This window comes from Mustela nigripes, chromosome 3 (assembly GCF_022355385.1).
Source record: "Mustela nigripes isolate SB6536 chromosome 3, MUSNIG.SB6536, whole genome shotgun sequence".
NCBI classification, from domain to species: domain Eukaryota; kingdom Metazoa; phylum Chordata; class Mammalia; order Carnivora; family Mustelidae; genus Mustela; species Mustela nigripes.
In genome coordinates, this window is record NC_081559.1 from 82081378 (window position 1) to 82104602 (window position 23225).

Consider the following 23225-nt stretch of genomic DNA (forward strand, 5'->3'; position numbering starts at 1 on the left):
ACTTGTATTTGTGGGAGGAGGCAGCCTTAGGATCCTCATTCTTTGCTGCCATCCTCCTTCCATGTTATAATAACTCTCTTTATGTGTATATAAAAAAAGAAGGTATTATTATTTTCCCCATTTCATTATGCAAAGAATTTAAAATAGTTTTCAATGATTTACTGAACATATAATAATTTAGAACATACAATCAGACCCAGAAAAATAGAAATATTATGTAAATAAGATACCATTTGGTGGGAGGAGGAACATTGCAGATTACCAAGAAGCTATGGCAGAGCCCCATTTTGACATACCACGTTAGTATCATCTGGGAATGAAGTCTTATGATAAACTCATACTTGCTCTAAAAGCCAAAAAGTACCACTTTATTTTTGGATAGTTCTCTGCAAAGAATGTCACTTCTTAGTTGGATTTTATTACATGGTATGACAATTGATATTTTGAGATTTCCCTTTTTAAGAGGACTTAGATTACTATGATCTAAGGTAGAATTCCATTTTTTAAAGTTATTTATTTATTTTGAGAGCATACATGCACATGAGAGCAAGCATTGGGGAAGGGGCAGAAGCAGAGCAAGAGAGAGAATCTTAAGCAGGCTCTATGTTCAGGAAGGAGCCAGACACAGGGCTGGATCTTACCCCTCTGAGCTCATAACATGAGCTGAAATCAAGAGTCACATGCTTAACTAGCTGAATCATCCAGGCACCCCAGAATTCCATTTGTTTTAAAAACAATACAGATTAGGAGTGCCTGAGTGGCTCCGTCATTAAGCATCTGCTTTCAGCTCCGGTCATGATCTCAGAGTCCTGGAATCGATCCCTGCATTGGGCTTCCTGTTCAGTGGAGATCCTGTTTCTCCTCTCCCTCTTCCTGCCACTCTTCCTGCTTGTGCTTTCTCCATCTCTGTCAAACAAATAAATAAAATCTAAAAACAAAATAAAACAAAACAAAAAACCCAACCAAACAAACAAAAATACAGATATACCAGAATTATGTTTGATACCTGTTATGAAACCTAATAATTTAAAATACTTCTTCATATTTCACAAAGATGTTGTAGTGACAAATTGAAGTACAATATTTCAAATACAAATAGTATTTTGTTTTCCAAAATGATTTGCCATTGTTCAGTGACATTTGAATTTCCTTTTTGTTCTCACTAAATTCTAATGCCATCTTTACTAATTTTTTTTTTTTTTGTATACACAGTCTGTTTTGAGGGATCATTTATTTTCTAATCATAGGAGTAGTTTTAGTATTAGTAGTCCTTTATCATTGTTCTTCTTTTTAAAAGTTTTTTGACTTTTCTTAGTTCTCTTAATTTTTAAAGTTTTTAAAAACTGTACATAATATTAATGTGAAGAGATGTATATTATATTGCCATAGAGTTGTAATAAGATGTCACAAGTCAAAAAATAGAGAATAGGAAGTATGTGTCATAAGAATCTATAGTTAAAAATATCTTAAACTTTATAATTGAACAATTTAAGGTGGTAGAACACCTTGTGAGTATATTTTTAGTAGCTACTATATTATTAGTAGTATTTTTTTTTTTCATTGCAAGCTCTACATTTCTTTAATAAGGTCTTTCTCTATATGCAGTAGGCCCCCCCACCCATGGGACATACGTTCCAAGACCTCAGTGAATGCCTGAAACCACAGTACCATACCCTGTATGTACTGTTTTTTTTTTTAACATGGTAAACTTCACCTGTAGTATACTTTAATGTATGAATTAGATACAGTAAGAGATTAAAAATAATAATAAAATAGAATGGTTAGAACAAATATAGTAAAAGTTAGGTGAGTGTGGTCTCTGTCTCTCAAAATAACATACTGTACTATATTCATCCTTCTTGTGATAATGTGAAACAATAAAATGCCTACATGATAAGATGAAGTTAGGTGAATGATGTAGTCATTATTATGTACATTAAGCTACTTTGACCTTCTGCCCATAATGTCAAAAGGAGGATTCATCTGCTTCCACAGCACAGGTAATTGAAACTGCAGATAAGGAGTGGCTGTTATACCTAGCAACTCATAGAGGAAACATCTTTTTCAACTTACCCCTTGGTATTTCTTAGTTTTCCACATTTTTATTTCATGATAACTTACAGACTAGTTAACAGTATTTCATAGAAATTGATATAGTGACAGGGATAGACTTTTTACAGTCATTTAACATTGCTCTAATACATGTTTTTCAATAGCTTTTAAGTGATTTCAATAGTATTTAGTAGAATAAATGTTAGAGATAAATAATGAACTAACTCAGACATGAAGCTCTTAAGTGGCTATAATTTTTATGTGACTTATAGAGAAATATGTCTTTGAAAACTTGAGGGTTGTTTCTAAACATTTATTAGTTTGGGAAGATGATTGAAAGAGCATGACATCAGTCCTGGCTTTGGCGTCTTGAGTCGGACATTAGATGTTCTCGTTAAACCTTTCTTTTATCTTTGAGTAATATGCAAACTTATTTGTTAGTTTCAAATGACAGTCTTTTTATTATATTATGTTCCATTCATAATTTTTAAAAGAACACGAGCATATATTTTTATTTATTATTAAATATTCCATAAACTTTTTAATACCATTTAGTTAATAAACCATGCTTTGAAAGAACTAATGGAAGTAGAAGAAGTGAGTGAAAATGTATTACAAGTGCACCTAAATGGTAAGTATGTCATCGTTTTACTATTGGAAATGATATAAACTATGTGAGCTTTTTATAATGTAAAATCTAATTTACTTGTGTGTTTTAAAGGTGGGTAATAGTCATAATTTAAAGAACTTGATCCATGTTTAACAACTTTCACTTTAATATACCATACACAATATTTTGAGAAATTAAAAAAAAATAAGATTAAAGAGGTACATAAGGACTCTTGTTATTTTGTTTTTTCTTTTTTTAAAAAATAAAAGAACCCCAAGGATGATAGTTTTTTTGAGTCTAACAAATGTCTTCATTGCTGAGTTTCAAAAAGAAATTAATGTTAACTCACAGTTATTTGACTTTTTTTTTCTAGTTAAAGTTAGAAACCATTAAGAAAGCTTAATTTGACTGGAAAATAATCTGCACTGTTTCAAATATTTCATTTTAGTTAAATACTTTTAAATGGGCTTATTTCAGGACTGCTGCAGATCAATGATAAAATTGCCCTAAAGGAAATCACAAGGCAGTTAAATCTGGAAAATGTAGTTGGAGATAAAGTTTTTGTAAGTATCCTAAATAGTCTTTAATATTTATATGCCGTTAGATATTTTCGTATTTTTGGAAGGCTTGGGTGGGTTCAGGGATTCTAAATTGAAATATGAAAGATTCTTATCATAAAAAAGTATAATGTAGTAGGATGCATTTATTCATCATAGCTTTATGTTTAAATTTTTTTGAAGTAGATTATACTAATTATAAAAGAGCCAAGAAATCCATGTTTATGTAGATATTATCTGAGTTTCTTTATCTGTAAGATAAATAGTTTGATTCCCTATCTTTAGAGATAGTTTAAAGTATTTTTTGAAGTACTACACTCTAGCATCCTATTTTTAGTCTTCTGAGACTTAGGTAGCTGGGAGTAATGCAAAATGTACTGTATTTAAAGCTAAAAAAGGTAGATTTGAGTCTTGTCTTAAAACCATTGACTACTTGATAATCATGACTAAAGTATTTCTGAAGTTCAAATTTTCCCATCTGTGTTAAATGTGCATTAACCTTATTACATCACAGATTTATTCTAAAGACAAGCATTAAACATAATTTATATTTTAAAAATGCTGGATTGGTAATGTTCTATACAAATGTCAATTATCTCTTACTAAAACGTTTTCAGAAACTTAATTCATATCTCATCATTGTAACAGCTTGGAACCTCAAGATAGTGAACATCAGTAACTTAAACGAAACTGATTAGAAATGTTCTGGAACTTTCATTAAACTTTTTACCCTATCACTTGATTTATAAGGTTGAAAAGTAACATGATTAAATTAATTTACAGCTAGTTTAATTTTCATAATGAAATGACTTAACTTCGTACTGCTTATTCAGTTGAAGTGGATTGTGGCATCCCAAGTTCATTTTACACTCACTGGTGATCATACAGTGTTATCACTCTTAAAGTGTCTCCTTTTTCCTGCAACGACACAGCCATTGTTGTGTAAGCCTCTTAGCATTTAGTAATTTCATTCTTTAATAAGTACCTGTAAAAAGGTAAGCCAATCATGTGTTAGCCTTTCACACTGTCTGCAGGTTCAAAATGCCCCTTCTGTAAGTCTGAAGTTCTTTCTCCTGTGCAGAATGTATTGTTGAATACAGTGGCCTACTTGGTCAAGGAGATTTACTATTATAGAGGCTCAGTTTGGCTTTTGGTTTGCCCCTGATATAGACTGAGGTTTCTGACTTTCCTAATTGAACCTGTTCTTATTGGACTCATAGAAAATAATAAAAGGGACAGTTGTTTATCATCCTAGTCATTACTGTTGTTACCGTAATCATCACATATAGTGATTATTAGTTTAACTTTTACATTATATAGGTAAGTCACCTGAGGCTCAGAGACCATAATTAGCTTGCCCTAAAGTCAAAATGGATATTAAGACATTAAGAACCTGAGTTACTTGACCCAGAGCCTTTATATTTTGATATACTTACAACAAATTTGTATATTCTTATGCATACGCATGTGTTTTTATATAAGGATATTCTTATAATATGTGCATATGTACTTATATAATTGCACACTCACATGTAATGTCAAATGTAACTGTCTTTTAAAAAAAATGCATAAGACAAGCTACCTTTGAATAACTTCAACTGCTGATTACCCACCCACAGATTGCCTCTGAGCTTTTGTTTATATTATATAAATACCTCTTGCCCTAACTGCCTTGGAAATAATGTTGATTTGACAACAGACAGTTATTATAAAATATGTGGAAATTCTTAAAAACCTGTTGAGCTATTTTATATCAGTTCTCTCAATGGGGAAGCAAACAAGTGGATTTTTTTCCTCCTGTACATCTTCACAAATTTAAAGTTGGCTATTTCTTAAAATGAAAAAATCTGAATGAAGTAAAAATTAATGACTTATATGAAAAAAAATATTTCAACAGGGCCCTTATCTGCAAGTTGGAACATCTGGATAATGCATCTGCTTCTCTGTTAATTTCCATGTAGAATGTATAAGCTGTATCCAAAAATGTTTTGGCTGTGTTCCAAGTAAACATAGTCAAAGTTGATATGATATATACAAATTCTATAATATGCTCTTGAATAGGGAGAAACTATTATAATATGTAATGATTAAGGCAAATTTCTTCTCCCCTTTCCTTTTGGATCTCATTTAAATTTGTGCTCATTTTTTTAGTAGTATGCTTTTTTTATTTGTTTGCACTTAAATTTAGTTAGTTAACATATAGTGTAATACTAGTTTCAGGAGTAGAATTTAGTGATTCTTCACTTACATACAATACCCAGTGCTCCTTAATACCCATCACCCATTTAACCCATTCCCTGCCCACCCTCCCCTCCATGAATCCTCAGTTTGTTCCCTGTTGTTAAGTGTCTCATGATTTGCCTTCCCCTCTTTTTCCCTTCCTCCGGGTTCATTTGGTTTTTTGTTTTGTTTTGTTTTGTTTTGTTTTCCTTAAATTTCACATACAACTGGAATCATATGGTCATATTTTTAGTGGTCCAAATTAATCTGAAACTTGGAAGAGCTTAATCTGTTTGAAAATAAAAGTGCAGTGATTTCTAGTTCTCAGACTCTATTTGGAATACAAGTCTTAAAAACTACCTTTAAATTGTTAAACATTTTTATGCATTTTATCCAGAAAATATAGAATTTTGAGCATGGCAGGGTAATGCCATTTTCAGTACAATGCCACCTCTCCTTTTATATTTGAGTCTTTAATGGTGCACATGGAAGTCTCCCGCTCAGAATCTGGCCACTGACTAATTTAGGAAACAATAGATACATAGTGTCTATGTAATGCCTAAGAATCAGATAGTTCGCTTTTATTCTTTATTTCATTAAACTTCTAGTTATGGTGTCTTTTTTTGTTTTTTAGGGAAGTTTTGCTGAAAACCTTTCATTTCTTCTGGAAGCTTTAAAAAAAGGTAAGTATTAGCATATTTAATAACATTAAAAGTTATCTTTTAGCTTTATTTTTTCCCCTGATTATAAAGGCATTACATATTTTTACAAAAATGATAATGTAAAAAGTCATAATATAATGATCACTGTAATCCCACAACTATTATAGTGACTATCCTAATCATTACTATTTTTTAAGAAGTTACCACACCCAACATGGAGCCCAAAGTGGGACTTGAACTCATGGCCCTGAATTCAAGACCTGAGTTGAGATGAAGAGTCGGACACTTAACTGACTGAGCACCCAGCCACCCTATGATTATCCCAATTAACATTCGGTTTCATATCTTTATTCACCTGTAGTGTATCAGTGATGCAGATGGACATAATTTTTTATAAGGATAGAATGATTTTCCATATTGTATAATGTATATCTTGTTCATTTATGTCAGTAAATAGTGAGTTATATCATCATTTTTATGTTTCTCATATTCTATTTTATAAGTTAGCTATACTTAAAATATAATAAATTATGTTATTAATTACCAGTTATGAACTTTGATTTCTCACTTTGTATATAATTAGGAAGAAATGCTTAGATGATCATTTAGTTATTTCCTAGGGTAAATTTTAATGAGTAGAGTTCCAGATTAAACAGTGCCAGATTTAAAAGAATGATTACAGGGTCACCTGGGTAGCTCAGTTGGTTATTTTTGCTGACTTTGGCTCAGGCCATAATCTCAGGGTCCTGGATTTGAGCCCCATATCAGTCTCCCTACTCAGCAGGGAGCCTGCTTCTCCCTCTGCCTGGGGCTCCCCATAAGGTAACAGTGATTAACTTAAGGTAATAGTGATTCGTCTGCCCTCATGGTTTCCCTCACTGTAATGAGAAAAATAAATTCACAGAGTCATGATGAACTTTCCCCTGTTCCTGAAATATTAAAACTTGATTGGGGGGGCTTTAAAAAATTTGGTTAGGAGTTAAAAGAGGCTTTGGTCAAATTTTGTGGTTTAACGATTATTTATAAAAATTATAAGTACTTGGGAAGATTCAGTTTGCATTTCTGCTAACTAAACAAATCTCTTTTGAAGCAAAAGCTTTGTTCATAAGTTAGTGACTCCCTTTATTATAAATCCCAAAGTATTTTGGTTTCTGTGGGTGTTAAGAGATCCCTGTCAATTTTTTGATGATAGAAGATTATATTTGCATAATTTTAAAAACATCAGTCTAGTTATTTAAATCATGTTCTTAATTTTTTATTAGTAAACTACTAAAGTCTTGTAATTAGACTGTGAACTACTTGACGGGAGTAAGGACAGTCTTGTCCTCTGAATAAGTTTTTGTTGTTGAATAAATGTGTAAGCATTGGTAAGTATCCTGCACAAACTAGGTTTTCAATATATGTTTGTTGAATTGAGTTTTAACCACTAAAATACAGTAAATAATTTGGAAACTTAAGAAAGATTGATGTAGTTGCTTATTAATATATAAAACTCCTATTTTATCTTAGGTGACCGGTCTAGTAGCTGCCCAGTGATCTTCATATTAGATGAATTTGATCTTTTTGCTCATCATAAAAACCAGACACTCCTCTATAATCTGTTTGACATTTCACAGTCTGCACAGACTCCACTAGCAGTAATTGGTCTTACATGTAGATTGGTAAGTTTTTCTTTCTATTAAAAAATTGATTATATTTAGAAAATTAAAGCTTACTGATATCATCAGTTATGTAGGTCATTATATCAGAAATTTTTTAGATGTGTTTTAGTAGTGCCTGGTACATTGATCCTACTTTTCAACTCAGATTGAAGAAAACAAAACATTTATGACACATGCTCATGAACTAATACCTCTCTCCCTCCAGTTAAATCACTGAATAAAAAATGTGAAGTCAGATTATGCTAGTGTAATTTCTACATTAGCAAGTAGAGAGAAAATCATATCACTATTTTATAAAAATCATCCGTGGTTTTTACTTCTATATTTAAGATTGTTCCTATATTTTGAAAATGCTTAGAATCGAGTAAAAATAATAGTATCCCATCTTTGTAAGTAGTCATCTCCAGAAATGGAAGGGATTACTTCTCTCAATCTGTCAACAGTAGATAGTGGCTTCTTTGCTTCTTGGGGGTGATTTTAGAATGATTTTAACCATAGCTCTCAGTGTCACTATCACATTATGAAGACTCTCTGCATTGTGAATCTTATATACTTCAGATAGTTACACAGGCCTTTTTTTTTTTTTTTTTTAATCTTCTTTTACATCATAAACTTACTTACTGAATTCAGGTAAAACTGTTATTTAAGAGTCCTCTCTCTTCTCATAGATGGCTGCCATGAGTCTGTTTTCATTTTTCTTTTCCCTCCTTCATTCTTGGCAGGTTTGTGGTCAGGCCCATTGACTTCTTTTCCTTTCTTGCAGCAGTTTCCTTTTTAGAAAAGTGAAATAATCTGAGTCATCTTTCAACAGCCTTCCTTTTAGTGTTGTTTTTCTGTGGAGTGTTTTTCTCTGTCCTCTTTCCCTAGTGCTCTTGAGTTTATAATATATGCCTTCATAATAAGCCTCCCCATAAAACATCTGCCTCTTTGTTTTATCTTTATTCCTTCTTGTCAAGGCAGCAGTTATACCACAGGAGTTAAGGAAGCATCTTTCTTCTTCTTGCCAAAAAAAAAAAACATATACCTTTGGGTGGAAGTAGCAGTGGCAAATGTTACTGACCCATTGAAGGACCAAATAAAGAATCAGGTGCTCTTTAGCAGTGTTACATAGGCCTTTAAAAATTCTATAGTATAATTCTTCCAGCTGTGCAGTTCAGGTCTATCTGTATGTCTGTGTTTGAAAGGATAGTTGGGTTAGTGACTTTGCTAGCAAACAACCTCTTCTCTGTGAAAGTAGTTCTTTTTTTTTTTTTTTACTATTCCCTTTATTTCCACATTGCAAACTTTAGTCATTACTGTCCACAACTAAAGTACCTTTTACCTCCACCTTCCTTCCATTCCCAAGTTCAAGCTCTTAATTATTGCTGGCATAGAGTGTTGTTTACACTGCTTTTAGCCACTTGTACATGCATGATCTAGAGCTACTCATTAATAGAAAATTTATAATATAGCTGTTTCTGAACATAAAACTTCACTCTCTTTTAATTATGCTGGCACTGTATTTTTCTTTGACCTATAAAAACATTCCAGGTTTTTCATTCACTTTCTCCCTGCCAACCCCAAGCTATTAATCTTTCCTGTCGTCTTTTCCAGACCAACCATGATCCCGTTTTGATCACTTGAATTCTTTCCTCTATATGATTGGTTTCTTAACCTAGCTATGATGAAAATCATCTGGGTAGATTTAAAAATCCATATTTTAGGGCCTTACCACATTTTTTTTTTTTTACATTTTTTCTTTCAGAAAATTGACAATAAAAAAGTTGATTCCTGGGACGCCTGGGTGGCTCAGTTGGTTAAGCAGCTGCCTTGGGCTCAGGTCATGATCCCAGCGTCCTGGGATGGAGTCCCACATCGGGCTCCTTGCTTGGCCGGGAGCCTGCTTCTCCCTCTGCCTCTGCTGCCACTCTGTCTGCCTGTGCTCACTCTCGCTCGCTTTCTAACAAATAAATAAATAAAAATCTTTAAAAAAAAAAAAAAGTTGATTCCTAACTTCTTAAGGAAAAATAGCACAAATGCAAGTAGTTTCTAAAATATCACTGTAAAAAAGTCAAAAGACAGAATAACTTAACAGTGTCATGCTGTGTTCCTGTAAGTTTCCTCTCCTGTATTTTGTTCCATCAGTTCAGCATGGCTTCAGCTTGAATTTATAGGTAGTAAACAATTCTTCTCCATTACATTTGCTACTTCCTGAGATTTTGTTATATAAAACAGTGTTTAAATTTTCAGCAATTAATATGAATTTTGCTCTTTTTTAATATGAATTTTTCATAGAATATATGAAATTCTTTATTGAAATTTTTAGTGTTATTGTGGCAGAGAACTATTCAATAATAGTCACATTTTTTTTGCAATTATTATTGGCTTGAAATGTTAAATTTTAACTGAGACTAGCATAGTAGGAAAAAGGCATGACATCACCAGGCCTACAGATACTTAGAGTTTTTGGAGGCTTGAATAAAATGCTTAATTGTGTATTACAGGTTAAGCATTGTTAATTATAGTGATAGTTCAAATATGTATACCTCTAATATTGGTATTTTTTTTTAACATGCACCTTATATGGATTTTTGTTTGTTTTTAAGGATATTTTGGAACTCTTAGAAAAAAGAGTAAAGTCACGATTTTCTCACCGGCAGATACATTTAATGAATTCATTTGGATTTCCACAGTATCTTAAAATATTTAAAGAACAATTATCTCTACCTGCAGAATTTCCAGACAAGATCTTCACTGAGAGGTGGAATGAGAATGTTCAGGTAAGTTGGAACAGAGGCAATAATGTTTTAATAATTTTTGTGCTTACTGTACCATTGAAAGCTTATAAAAACCTACAAATTTAAACAAATTTGTAAATTAGCAGAAAGTTTCTCATGTTATTGTAGCATAAAACTGTATTAATACAAATTATATACTTTGTATGTGTTATTTTCTTTAAAAGACATTTGTCATACCCTAAATTTTTTCTCTCAAAAGAACTTTAATGAGATTTTTTGTTCGGTCTTATAATTTTAGATTATTCTATTAATATTTAGAATATTATAAAAATATTATTTTCATTATTTATTAGTTTAGCAGGTTTTTTAGCTTAGTGGTTCATACCTAACTAATTATCCAGTATGGATTTTCCCTCCACCCCTGATTCTCATACAATTTCAGCTTTTATTTCATTGGGTCTTTTTAGTTGTATTGTATATATTGGTGAATCTCATCTTATCTCTGGAGTTCTCAGGGTCTTAGCTACCCACGCACACTCACATGTTGATATAAAGGTTTACTAAACCTTGTGGACTCTGTAATTTTATCTACACTTACATTGAATAGCCTAACTTATGTAGACCATTGTCATATCAACTCAACATACTAGCATAAGTTTATCTTACATTGTCAAGAGTTTTCAGTTGGCAGAGAGAAAGGAAAGAATATATGTATGGGACTGTGTTTAATAACACAATTGAAAAACAGTGTTGCAGAATAAATCCACATGGTAGAATCTTCCAAAAATATGGGTCTTCTGAAAGTAGAAAATAGTGTAGAATCCTTGGTTTTGAATGAATTGGGAAAAACTGGTCTATGATATTAAATATTGATGAGGATGATTAGATCTTTGGATAATTAAAGTTGCAAAATGTATATTCACTGACTCTTAAAAAAATTTTTATGTCAGAGCAGTAATTATTTTATTATTATAGTTTTAACTTTTTATTTAAATTCCATTTAGTTAATGTACAATGTAATAATAGTTTTAGGTGTAGTATTCAGCAGTTCATCACTAACATATACACATAGTTCTCATCACAAAAAGTGCCTTCCTTAATACCCACAACCCATATAACCCAACCCCTACCCACCTCCCCTACAGCAATCTTCAGTTTGTTCTCTATAGTTAAGAGTCTAGGGGCACCTGGGTGCCTCAGTCATTCAAGTGTCCCACTCTTGGTTTTGGCTTAAGTCATGATCTTGCAGTCATGAGGTCTGTGCCTGCATCAGGCTCTATGCTCAGTGCAGAGTCTGTTTCATGTTCTCTCTATCTCTCCCTCTTTCTCCCACTCTTTCTCTTTCTCAAATAAAATCTTAAAAACAAATGAACAAAAAGAGTCTGTTTCCTGGTTTGTCTCTCTTTTTTTCCCTCCTATTTTCTTCTATTACACTTAAATTCCATGTAAGTGAAATGATATTTGTCCTTCTCTGGCTGACTTTATTTTGCTTAGCATAATATCTCTAGTTTCATTCATGCCGTTGAAACTGGCAATATTTCATTCTTTTTTATGGCTAAATAATACTCCATTTTATATACACACCACAACTTCTTTATCCATTTATCAACTGATAGTCATTTGGGCTCTTTCCATAATTTGGCTACTGTTAGTAATGCTACACAAAAATAAATTCAAAATGGCTAAAAGACCTAAATGTGAGACAGGAAAACATTCAAGTCCTAGAAGAGAACACAAGCAGCAACTCTTTTGACCTTGACCAACCATAGCAACTTCTTACTAGATAAATCTCCTAAGGCAAGGGAAACAAAAGCAAAAATTAACTATTGGGACTTCATCAAGATAAAAAAGTTCTGCACAGCAAAGGAAACCGTCAACAAAACTAAAAGGCAACCTTCAGAATGGGAGAAGATATTTGCAAATGACATATCTGCTAAATAAAGTCTTAGAATCCAAAATATATAAAGAACTTAACAAACTCCATTCCCAGAAAAACAAATAATCCAGTTTAAAAATGGGCAGAAGACATGAATAGACATTTTTCCAAAGAAGACATACAGATGGCTAATGGATACACAAAAAGGTGCTCAACGTCACTTATCATCAGGGAAATACAAATCACGACAATGAGATATCGCATCACACCTGTCAGAATGGCTAACATTAACCTAGGAAACAACAAATGTTGGTGAGGACATCTAAAAAGGGGAACCCTTTCACACTGTTGGTGGGAATTGAAACTAGTGTAGCCACTGTGGAAAACAGTCTGGAGGTTACTCAAAAAGTTAGAAATGGAAGTACCCTACTATCCAGCAATTGCACTACTGGGTATTTATCCAACGGATATACAAATACTGATTTGCAAAGCAGACGTGATTTTGATCTTAAATACCAATACCAAATTAAAAGTGAAACAATTCTGGAACGCTGAAAAGAAATTAAAAATCTAGATAAAAATTAAAAAAAAATTCAACCAAAAAATAATTTAAAGGATTTTGCATTTATTTTGTTTTTTTATTTTTTTATTATTTATTTTTTAATTTTTCCCAGCTTTGTTGAGATACAATTGACAAAATAAATTATATATGTTTCAGGTAGACAGCTTGATGTTATGATATGCATAATGCATATACATCAAGAAATACCACAGTGAAGCTATTCAAGGCATCCATCACCTCAGTAGTTACCATTTTCTTTCTCTTATTTTTTTCTCTCTTTTTTACTTCCTTTGTGGGAAGAGGTGAGAATACTTACGAGCTGTCTTGTAAGCAAACCTCAAGTGTACCGTACTGTATTAAACCATAGTCACGTTTTTACGGTTACTATATTCCAAAATTTATTCATCTTGCAAAACTTAAAGTTGATTCTTGTTTGATTGTAAAATATAATCTGCTAATCTAAGCACTATTAATTTAGCACTTTTCATTTTTTAAAATTAAAAGTTCACTGAACAAGGGAACACCTTACTGGCTCAGTCAGAAGAGCATGCAACTCTTGATCTTGGGGTTGTGTGGTTTCAAGCCTCACATTGGGTGTAGAGATTACTAAAAGTTAGTCAGGGCATAAGAATATATGTTAAAAGGTACAAGTTTGCCTTATATATATATGCCCATTCTACTTCCTGATACTACAGAGTAGTTATTTGGTTTATAGCCTTTCAAACATTATGCATACTAAAGTTGTTTTTATAGAAGGAGTTCAAACTTTGTGTATTATTTTGTTTTACCTTTTCTGTTTTGTTCTGATTGACAATTTTATATTCTTTTTTGTTGTATAACTATACAGAATTGTGTGTAAAAACGGTTATCTTAGTCCTTAAAATTCAGATATTGTTCTATGATATAATTAGGTGTAGATTTTTCCTTCTCCTCTTCTCCCCAGATTAATCTTGTCTGGGACTGAGATGTTTTTAGCCCAGATAAGTTTTTTTGATACTCTTATTATAAGATTCTATTCTTTAGGAACCCTTTATATTTGGTACTCCCACATTGTCCCTTTCTTTACCTAGGCCTGATGTGGAGCAGAGCTCTGCATCTTTGACCTCTGAATCCACCTTACAGTGCCTCACAGACTTTCACTTTTCACTTGAATTGATTATCTTGTTACAACAGTATGTTTTTCTGACTGCTTTAGAGATTCAAATGCAGTCTTTCATAATATTTAAATATCTTTGCTTTGCCACAACTTTTATTTCTGTCTCTGCTCCCTTTCTTTTCCTGAAATGAGTACCTAGCCCAGGTGATACAGTGCTGACACCTGTCTTTCAGTCCTTCACAGAATATTGCATTCTGTGAATCCAAGTAGGTATATAAAGCAATTAGATGAGAAGGATTACTGGTGAAGCATAATTCTGGATGACTGAGAAAATGGTAACCATGTAGCAGGAAGGTGGCTAACCCTTAGGTTTCTGATCCTTTTTTGCTGATTCTGTATTACTGAATTTGGGGGCAGATGGTAGAAATGAATGTGAGCACTATCCTTTTGTTTTTTAGGTTTTTTGTTTGTTTGTTTGTTTTGTTTTTTTGTTTTACCATCTTGCATTTCTTTTATAATGTAGAACTAGTACCACTGCAGTTTTTGTCTCTTAGGTCTAGTATTTTGTTCCCTTAGTCCCCGCCCTCATTTGCCGCTTCCTTTTGGTATGCTAATGGTGAGCTTCACTTGAAATATATGTCAGCACCATGGCCAGAGGCCTTGCCCAGGAAAGGGGGGTTTACCCTGAGGGAGCTATCCTTTCTCTCAGTACTGACTACAGTACTGACTACCCAGCAAGTTTTTCTTATTCCAAGGTTAAAACAGAAACAATGGTATAGATAACAGGTCCTGCGGAATCTCATCCAAGAAATATTTTCGGGATAGCATTGAACATACTGTCTAACTTGAATGTTTTAGTGGTACAAATTAGTTAAGCAGAGTAAACAACATCTCAGCATGACAGTATAAGGAGAAATCCCTGTATGAAAGAACATTTTAAAGGATCGTAACTAATTCTTCTCAAAGCAAATTCCCTCAAATAACTATACTAAGTTCAAGGAATATTTACCTACTGTCCTAATCTTCCCGGTTTAGTTAACAGAAGGTGAGAAGATTCGCCAGGAACTGACTAGGAGGTTTAGTACATATCCTGCTGCCACTGAGTTATCCTTGGAGCATCATGAGTTCTGAGATACTAGTGAAACTCTGTTACATTCTGCTTAGAATCTGCCTGTGGAGAGGGCACCAGACAGGCAAATTGTAACATTGGTACAATAAGAACTTGCTTCTGCAGCTTCTACTCATGTGTTCATCAGTGAAACCTCAGTATTTCAGCTTCCTTGAATAACAGGAGAGATCTGTTTTGTTTCTGGGAATTTCCCCATGTTCCTATAAGGGTGATGTCAGTCAGTCATTCTTTGTCTTTATTTCTCTTGTGTCATTTCCTGAGCGAGCTATAAGGGAGCTTTCAGTCCAGAAAAACAAGAAATTTAGTCGTGTTTCAAAACCCAAGATCTAATATGTTCAATGACTATCATATAATAGCCTTATCTCCAAGTAGTTTATAGTATTGGAATCAAGGTGAAAGTCTAATAAGGTTTTTTGGGGTTTTTTTTAATGGCTCACATATATAGATCTTTTAGACTTTTTATTTTTAAAGCACATTAAGTAATTATGGAAGCAAGAAGGTGATAGCTTTAAGAAAGATGGGGAGTTGGATTCAGACCTCTAAAAATTTAAGAACACAAGCAGAGTATAGGTTAGCCTTTTGAAGCATCATGTAGAAGAAAAGCAGTTAACTGTTATTAAAAATAATTGATTCTTAGGGAGAAAATTTCTTCTACCAATATTTTTGTGCCAGGTAATTTTTTTATAGTTTTAATAAAACTGCAATTAATTCCCAAAAGTTTTTTATGTGTACTACTTTGCTTTATTATTTTGTGTTCATCTTGTGTACTCTCAGAGAATATCTGATCCTTTTATGATACAAAGATATGTATAAGGGCACCTGGGTGCTCATTGGGTTAAGCCTCTGCCTTCAGGTCAGGTTATGATCCCAGTCCTAGGATTGAGCCCCGCATCTGGCTCTCTGCTCAGCAGAGCCTGCTTCCCTCTCTCTCTGCCTACTTGTCATCTCTCTCTCTCTCTAAAAAAAAAAAAAAAAAAAAATACATGCTGTTAAGTTCAGAGAGAATACTGAAAATAATGACAAAGGAATGAGGACTATAACTAAGATAATGTATTTAATGAAAGCATAAAACTTTATTTCATTATACTAGAACTTATTCCTGAATCTGGATCTTCTTGCAGTGGAAGTAGAAATATAACAGTTTTACCTCTGGAAAATAAGATTTTCGAGGTTTTTTGTTTGTTCTAAGAAAAAGTATCCTCATTTGTTACAGATGATTTTTGAAAATTTATGTCAATCTTCCCCACTCTGTTTTTGGCTCTGTCAGCTATGAATTTACTCTTTGTACATCTAATTTTTTCTGTAATACCAAGTGTACCTTATTTTTTATTAATTGTGATTCACTGCAGTCACAACTGCTTTTTCAAAGGACCTTATTCTCCAAATTTCCAATGTGATTAGTTCTTCTCAAATATATTTGTTTAATTATACTAAGTAATTTACATTGTTGATCATTACTTCCTTCCTGAAGTTTTCTTCCCTTGGTTTAATTGCCCTCTCTTGGATTCTCTTCCAGTCTTCAGTACCTTTCTCAGTCTCTTTGCTCTTTTTCTATTTTGTTCTTTAATATTAATAACCAAGTTTCACTTCTTGACCACATTTCACTCTTCATTCCTCCTGGAATGTTCTGTCCCCAGAATATTATTTCTGATTTTTTTCTTCCCTTTCTCAAGCCCTTGCTTCTCCACACATCACCGTTTGACTCTCCTTCAGACCATGTCTTCTATAAATGTCTTAATTCTCTGTTCACACTATTTTAATTCAGACCCTTATTGTCTCTTATATGGACAGTTACAGTGGCCTACAATTAGATTTTTCTGTCATTGTCTTTCCATGAAATCACTTCACCAATAACTGAAACTCAGGGTTACATGACTACTCATTTTCTGTTAGTATGCCATGATCTTTCAGCGTTGCTCATACTGTTCCCTATAACTGGAACGCACTTTCTTTTTAGCTTAATGACTCATAAAATTTAAGCATTCTTTTTACTGCTTTACCTTGTGTTTCCAAATATGGTAACTCTTACTCTCTGTTGTGTTTTGTGCTGAATTATGATCATCCCACTGGTATGACTATATGGTTTGCCTTTTTAGACCAGAAAGTTTGGGTAGCAGGTACTATGTTTTGTTTCTGTGTGTATTTAATTAACATAAAGGGATAAAAAGAAAACAATAGACTGGAAGTTTCGTTTTGATTTTTGTTTCTACAAATAAAACCAACACCTATTTAATAATGAATAAATATCAGAGTTAATGAGGTACACCAACTAGTGAGGCACATTATAGTTAGGTTTTAAACCGCCGTGTTACTTAACCTATTTTGATTTTTTTTTTTTTGCCTCTCTCTCTAGGGTCTCACAGAAGATAGAAGTGTGCGAGAAGTACTACAAAAGCATTTCAATGTCAACAAAAACCTGCGGTCATTACACATGCTGTTGGTTTGTATTTTCTTATTGTTATACTCATTTTATTTCATCAGGTAATTGTATTTTGTTGGGAATTGATTAAACTTACAGATAAATTTTGGGAGAATTAACATGATTACTACGTTGAATCATCCAGTCTAGAATAGGGTACATTTCTCCTTTTATTTAGTTTTTCTTTGATTTGTTTAATTATCATTTTATAATTTTTGCCATACAGGTTTTGTTTATATTTATTTTTTTATTTTTATTTTTTTGTTTTTGTTTTATTTTGTTTTTTGGTATATGTTTAAAATATATACCTAAGTATTTAATTTTCTGTGGAACTGATATTTTGTAAATATCATATTTAAGTGATATCCTGTTGTTGTTGTTGTTGTTGTTTAAGATTTTATTTATTTATTGGACAGACAGAGATCACAAGTAGGCAGAGAGGCAGGCAGAGAGAGAGGAGGAAGCAGGCTCCCCGCTGAGCAGAGAGCCTGATGCGGGGCTCGATCCCAGGACCCTGGGATCATGACCTGAGCTGGAGGCAGAGGCTTTAACCCACTGAGGCACCCAGGCACCCCAATATTTTGTTTTTAGTTAAGTTTTCAATGTGCTCATTCTTAGTATATAGAAATATGTTTATGTCTAATGGTAAGTTTATCTGTAATGGTGTAGTAAATGTCTGTGACTATTAAAATTTATGACTGCTAGTAGTGTATGTCTAGGTACTTTGGAAAACAGTTTGGCAAATTAGTTTTCTAAAGAAACTCTGATGCACAAGAAGATATGGAAAGATTGTTTGCAGCAACTTTGTTTATAATTGCAAAAAGAAATGACATATATCGATCAATAAGGGAAAGAATTAATAAATTGTGAGTATACATTAAGGAATATAATACAACAGAAAAAATAAATGAACTAGAAATAATACCTCAACATTATAAATTCTCAGAGTACGTGTTCAGCCAAGAGTTGTAGAAGTATAATATGGTATTTATATAAAATTTGGAAATTACTCTGCATTGTCTAGGAATGTATACATATGTAGTAGAAAAATAACAACATGGTTTTTTTTGTATAAGGAAGAATAGAGTATCCAAAGAAATAGATCCTCTAAGATTATATTTTGTAAGCTCAGGAAGTAGTTGTAGATATCCAATACATTATTATTTTGCCTTTTTATGTCAAAAATACTTTATAGTAAAGATAAGAGTAAAGGGGAAGAATAAGGGAAAGAGTTACTGTGTAACCAGGTTCTCTCCCAGTAGGGGAATGAAGGACAAGGATTTCCAAACTCTTCTGTTCAAGTAAGGACCCTGGGCCCTGGTTAACACGAGAGAGAGTTTTTAGTATAAATATTTCTTCAGTATTACATGGTACTTAATTACACTTGGAAATTACTCATTGTTTAACTGGAGTTCACGTTTAACCAAATATATATTTTCATCCGCTAACTCTGCTTACCTTATTTAAGAACTACATTTAAATGTTAGGAAAATTACACTTAAATCTTCAAATTGTTGGAAAGGCAACAGCTACATGAAAAGTTGTCTCTAGGTATAATTTTGGTTTTTAATTTTTTTCTTTTATGTACAGTTGAACATAAAGTAGGTAACTTCTGTCACTTAATATTGACCTGAACTGGTTAATTATTCAGTAACAATTAGTAAAAAAAAAAGCTTATACAAGTCACAGGTCTGCCTTTTTGGTTTGGTCTAGGGCTTTGAATAATAATGTTGTTGAAGTACAGTTGACATTACATTAGTTTCAGTCATACAAGCCTAGTGATTAGACATTTTTATATATTACAAAATGCTCACCGTGGTAAGTATAGTCACCATATGTCACTTTACAGAGTTATTTCAGTGTAATTGACTATATTCCCTATGCTGTACTTTATGTCTCTTAGACTTAACTTATTTTATAACTGGAAGTCTGTACTTCTCAATCCCCTTCACCTATTTGACCCATCTCTACTCCTCTCCCTTCTGGCAACCATAAGTTTGTTCTATGTATTTGTAAGTCTGTTTTTGCTTTTAGTTTCCACATGTAAGTAAAATCATATGGTATTTGTCATTTTCTGTCAAACTTATTTGTTAGCATAATACACCCTCAGTCCATCCATGTTGGCACATATGGCAGGATTTCATTTTTCTTTTTTATGTCTGAGTAATATTTCGTTGTGTGTGTATCATCTTTTTCCATTCATCTGTTGATTGACATGTAGGTTGCTTTCATATCTTGGCTCTTGTAAATATGCTGTAATGAAATAGGGGTACAAATGTCTTTTTGAGTTAGTGCTTTTGTTTTCTACTAGTAAATATCAAGAAATGGAATTGAATTGTATAGTAGTTCCGTTTTTACTTCTTTGAGTAATCTCCCTACTATTTTTCATACTGGCTGTACCAATTTATATTCCCACAAACAGCAGGAGGGTTCCTTTTTCTCCACATCCTCCCTGTCACTTATTGTTCTTACATTTTTTGATACTAGCCATTCTGACAGGTGTGAGGTAATCTCACTGTGATTTTTTTTTTTTTTTTTTTTTTGGTGTTACTCTGATAATGAGTGATGTGGAGCATTTTTTCATGTGTCTGTTGGCCATCTGTATGTCTTTGGAAGTGTCTGTTCAGCTCCTTTCCCATTTTTAAATCCAACTGTTTCAGGTTTGGTATTAAGTTCTAGGAGTTCTTTTTATATTTGGGGCATTAATTTCTTAATCAGATATATTTGCAAGTATGGGAGAAGTTATTAGATTGACTTTTTTGTTTTGTTGATGGTTCCCTGTACTGTACTGTGCTGTTCAAAAGTATTTTTAGTTTTAGGTAGTCTCAGTTGTTTATTTTTTTTTGTTGTCCTTGTTTGTAGAGACAGTTAACAAAAAAATATTGCTAAAACAGATATCCAAGTGTTTACTGACCAGTGTTTTGTTTTTAAAGAGTTTTATGGTTTCAGGCCTTAATTTAAGTCTTTAATCCATTTTGGGTTTATTTTTATGTATGATGTAAGAAAGTGGTCCAGTTTCATTCTTTTGCATGTAGCTGTACAATTTTCCCAACAACATTTATTGAAGACTATCTTTTCCCCATTGTATATTCTAGCCTTTTTTTGTCATGGATGAATTGGCCATAAATGTGTGGCTCTATTTTTGGTTTCACTCTTTTGTTCCATTGATCTTTGTGTCTATTTCCATGCCAATACCATACTGTTTTGGTTGCTATAGCTTTGTAGTATAGTTTAAAATCTGGGATTGTGAGATTTCCAGCTTTGTTCTTTCTGAAGATCACTTTGGCTTTTCCAGGGTCCTTTGTGGTTTTATACAAATTTTAGGATTGTTTTAGTTCTGTGGAAAATGCTGTTGGTATTTTGATAGAGGTTCCATTGAATCTATAGATTGCTTAGGGTAGAACAAATATAAACAATGTTAGTTCTTCCAGTCCATGAGCATATATATTTTTTCCATTGATTATTATCATCCTCAATTTCTTTAATCAGTGTCTTAATTGGTTTTAGAGGGAAAATTTTTCACCTCATTGTTTGGCTGAATTTATTTCTAGGTATTTTATTCTTTTTGATGCATTTGTAAATGGGACTATTTTCTTAATTTCACTTTCTGCTAGCTTTTTATTAATGTACAGAAATGCAGCAGGCTTCTCTATGTTACTTTTGTATCCTGCAACTTTACCTAAGTATTTGTTAGTTCTAATGACTTCTTGACTTTTTCCATCCTAATACTATTCCTAATATTATATCATCTGCAAATAGTGAAAGTTTACCTCTTCCTTAACTACTTTGGATGCTTTTTATTTCTTGTCTGATTGCTGTAGTTAGGACTTCCAGTAGCATGTTGATTAAAAGTGTGAGAGTCTGCATTCTTTGTCTTGTTCCTGACCTTTAAGGAGAAGCTTTCAGCTTTTATGATGCTGCCTGTGGATTTTCTTGTGTGGGTGGACTTTATTTTATTGAGGTATGTTCCCTCTATATAACTTAGCTAAGTGCTTTTATCATGAATGGATATTGGATTTTGCCAAACTTTTCTGCATCTGTTGTGATGATTATATGATTTTTATGCTTCATTTTGTTAATGTGGTGCATCGTGCTGATTGATTTGTGGATAATGAACCGTCATTGCTTCCCTGGGATAAATCCCACTTGATCATGATGAGTGAACCTTTTGATGTATTGTATTCAGTTTGCTAATATTTTGTTGAAGATATTTGTACCTGTGTTCATTGGGAATATTGGCCTGTAATTTTCTGTTTTTGTAGTGGTTTTGGTATCAGGTTAATGCTGGCCTCATAACCATTCCTTCCTTTTCCATTTTTTGGAATAGTTTGAGATGTAAAGGTATCAATCAACTCAATATTTAGGAGGATTCATCTGGTCCTAGAATTTTATTTCTTAGGAGTTTTTTATAAATTTTTAATGGTTTATTTATTTGAGAGAGAGTGCAAGCATGAGTGAGAGGGGCAGAGGATAGAGGATCTCAAGCAGACCACACTGAGCAGGGAGCACAACAAGGACTTGATCTCCGGACCCTAAGATCACAATCTGAGTGGAAACCAAGAGTTGAAAGCTTAATCCACTGTACCACCCAGGGCGCCCCATGGGAGTTTTTAAGTTACTGTTTCAGTTTTGTTAGTCATAGTTCAGATTTTCTCTTTCTTCCTGATTCAGTCTTGGAAGATTGTATGTTTCTAGGAATTTATCCATTTCTTGTGGGTTGCCCAGTTTGTTGGTGTATAAATTTTCACAGTAGTCTCTTAGATCTTATAATCCTTTGTATTTCTTTAGTGTCAGTTGTAACTTCTCTTTTATTTCTGATTTGAGTCCTCTTTTTATCTTGATGAATCTCTCTAAAGGTTTATCAAATTTGTTTATCTTTTCAAACAACCAGCTCTTTTCATTGATGCCTTTTCTGTTGTTGGTTTTTGTTTTTGTTTTTTTCTAAATCTATCTTTCATTTGTTTTCATTCTGATCTTTACTTCTTCCTCCCTTGTACTGGCTTTTTAGGCTTTGTTCTTTTTCTGGTTCTTTTAAATGTAACATTCAATTCTTAACTCGAGATTTTTCTTGTATCTAGAGGTAGACCTGTATTGCTATAAACTTTCTTCTTCAAACTGCTTTTTTCTGTCCCAAAGATTTTTAGAACACTGTGTTAACATTCTCATTTGCCACCATGTATTTTTTTGTTATCTCTTTGATTTCTTTGTTAACTCATTATGTTGTTTAGTCTCCAAATGTTGTTTTGTCTCTAAATGTTGGTTAGTCTCAAATGTTCATGGTTTTTTCCTTTTTTTTTCTTGTGATTGATTTCCTGTTTCATACCATTGTACTCAGAAAAGATGTTTTATATAATTTCATTCTTAACTAAATTTATTGAGACTTGTTTTCTGGCCTAACGTGTAACCTGTCCTGGAGAATATTCTACATACACTTGACAGGAATGCTTTTGGTAGTGTTTTTGGATGGAATGATCTCTAGCTATCTGCTGAATCCATCTGGCTAAGTCTGTTAAGGCTGGCGTTTCCTTACTAATTTTCTGACTGGATAATCTATTGATGTAAGGGCTGTTAAATTGTAATTAATATGTAATTGTAATTATAATTATAAAATTATAGTATTTGGTCAGTTTCTCCCTTTGTGTCTGTTAATATTTGCTTTATATA

At 32.8% G+C, this 23225-nt stretch overlaps 1 protein-coding gene across 8 annotated transcripts in view; it reads left to right on the forward strand.

Annotated features, from left to right (window-relative positions):
• ORC4 (origin recognition complex subunit 4) overlaps positions 1-23225 on the forward strand; it is an 85576-nt gene that overhangs the window by 55167 nt on the left and 7184 nt on the right. For 7 of the 8 annotated variants that reach the window (XM_059394339.1, XM_059394334.1, XM_059394335.1 and 4 more), the window contains 6 exons: positions 2608-2683; positions 3140-3225; positions 6074-6122; positions 7611-7762; positions 10348-10521; positions 17496-17582. In XM_059394339.1, coding sequence (XP_059250322.1) covers positions 2608-2683; positions 3140-3225; positions 6074-6122; positions 7611-7762; positions 10348-10521; positions 17496-17582 — 624 coding nt within the window. Of the gene's footprint in view, positions 1-1605; positions 1677-2607; positions 2684-3139; positions 3226-6073; positions 6123-7610; positions 7763-10347; positions 10522-17495; positions 17583-23225 lie in introns of all 8 variants that reach the window. The other variant, XM_059394340.1, reaches the window with a different exon arrangement.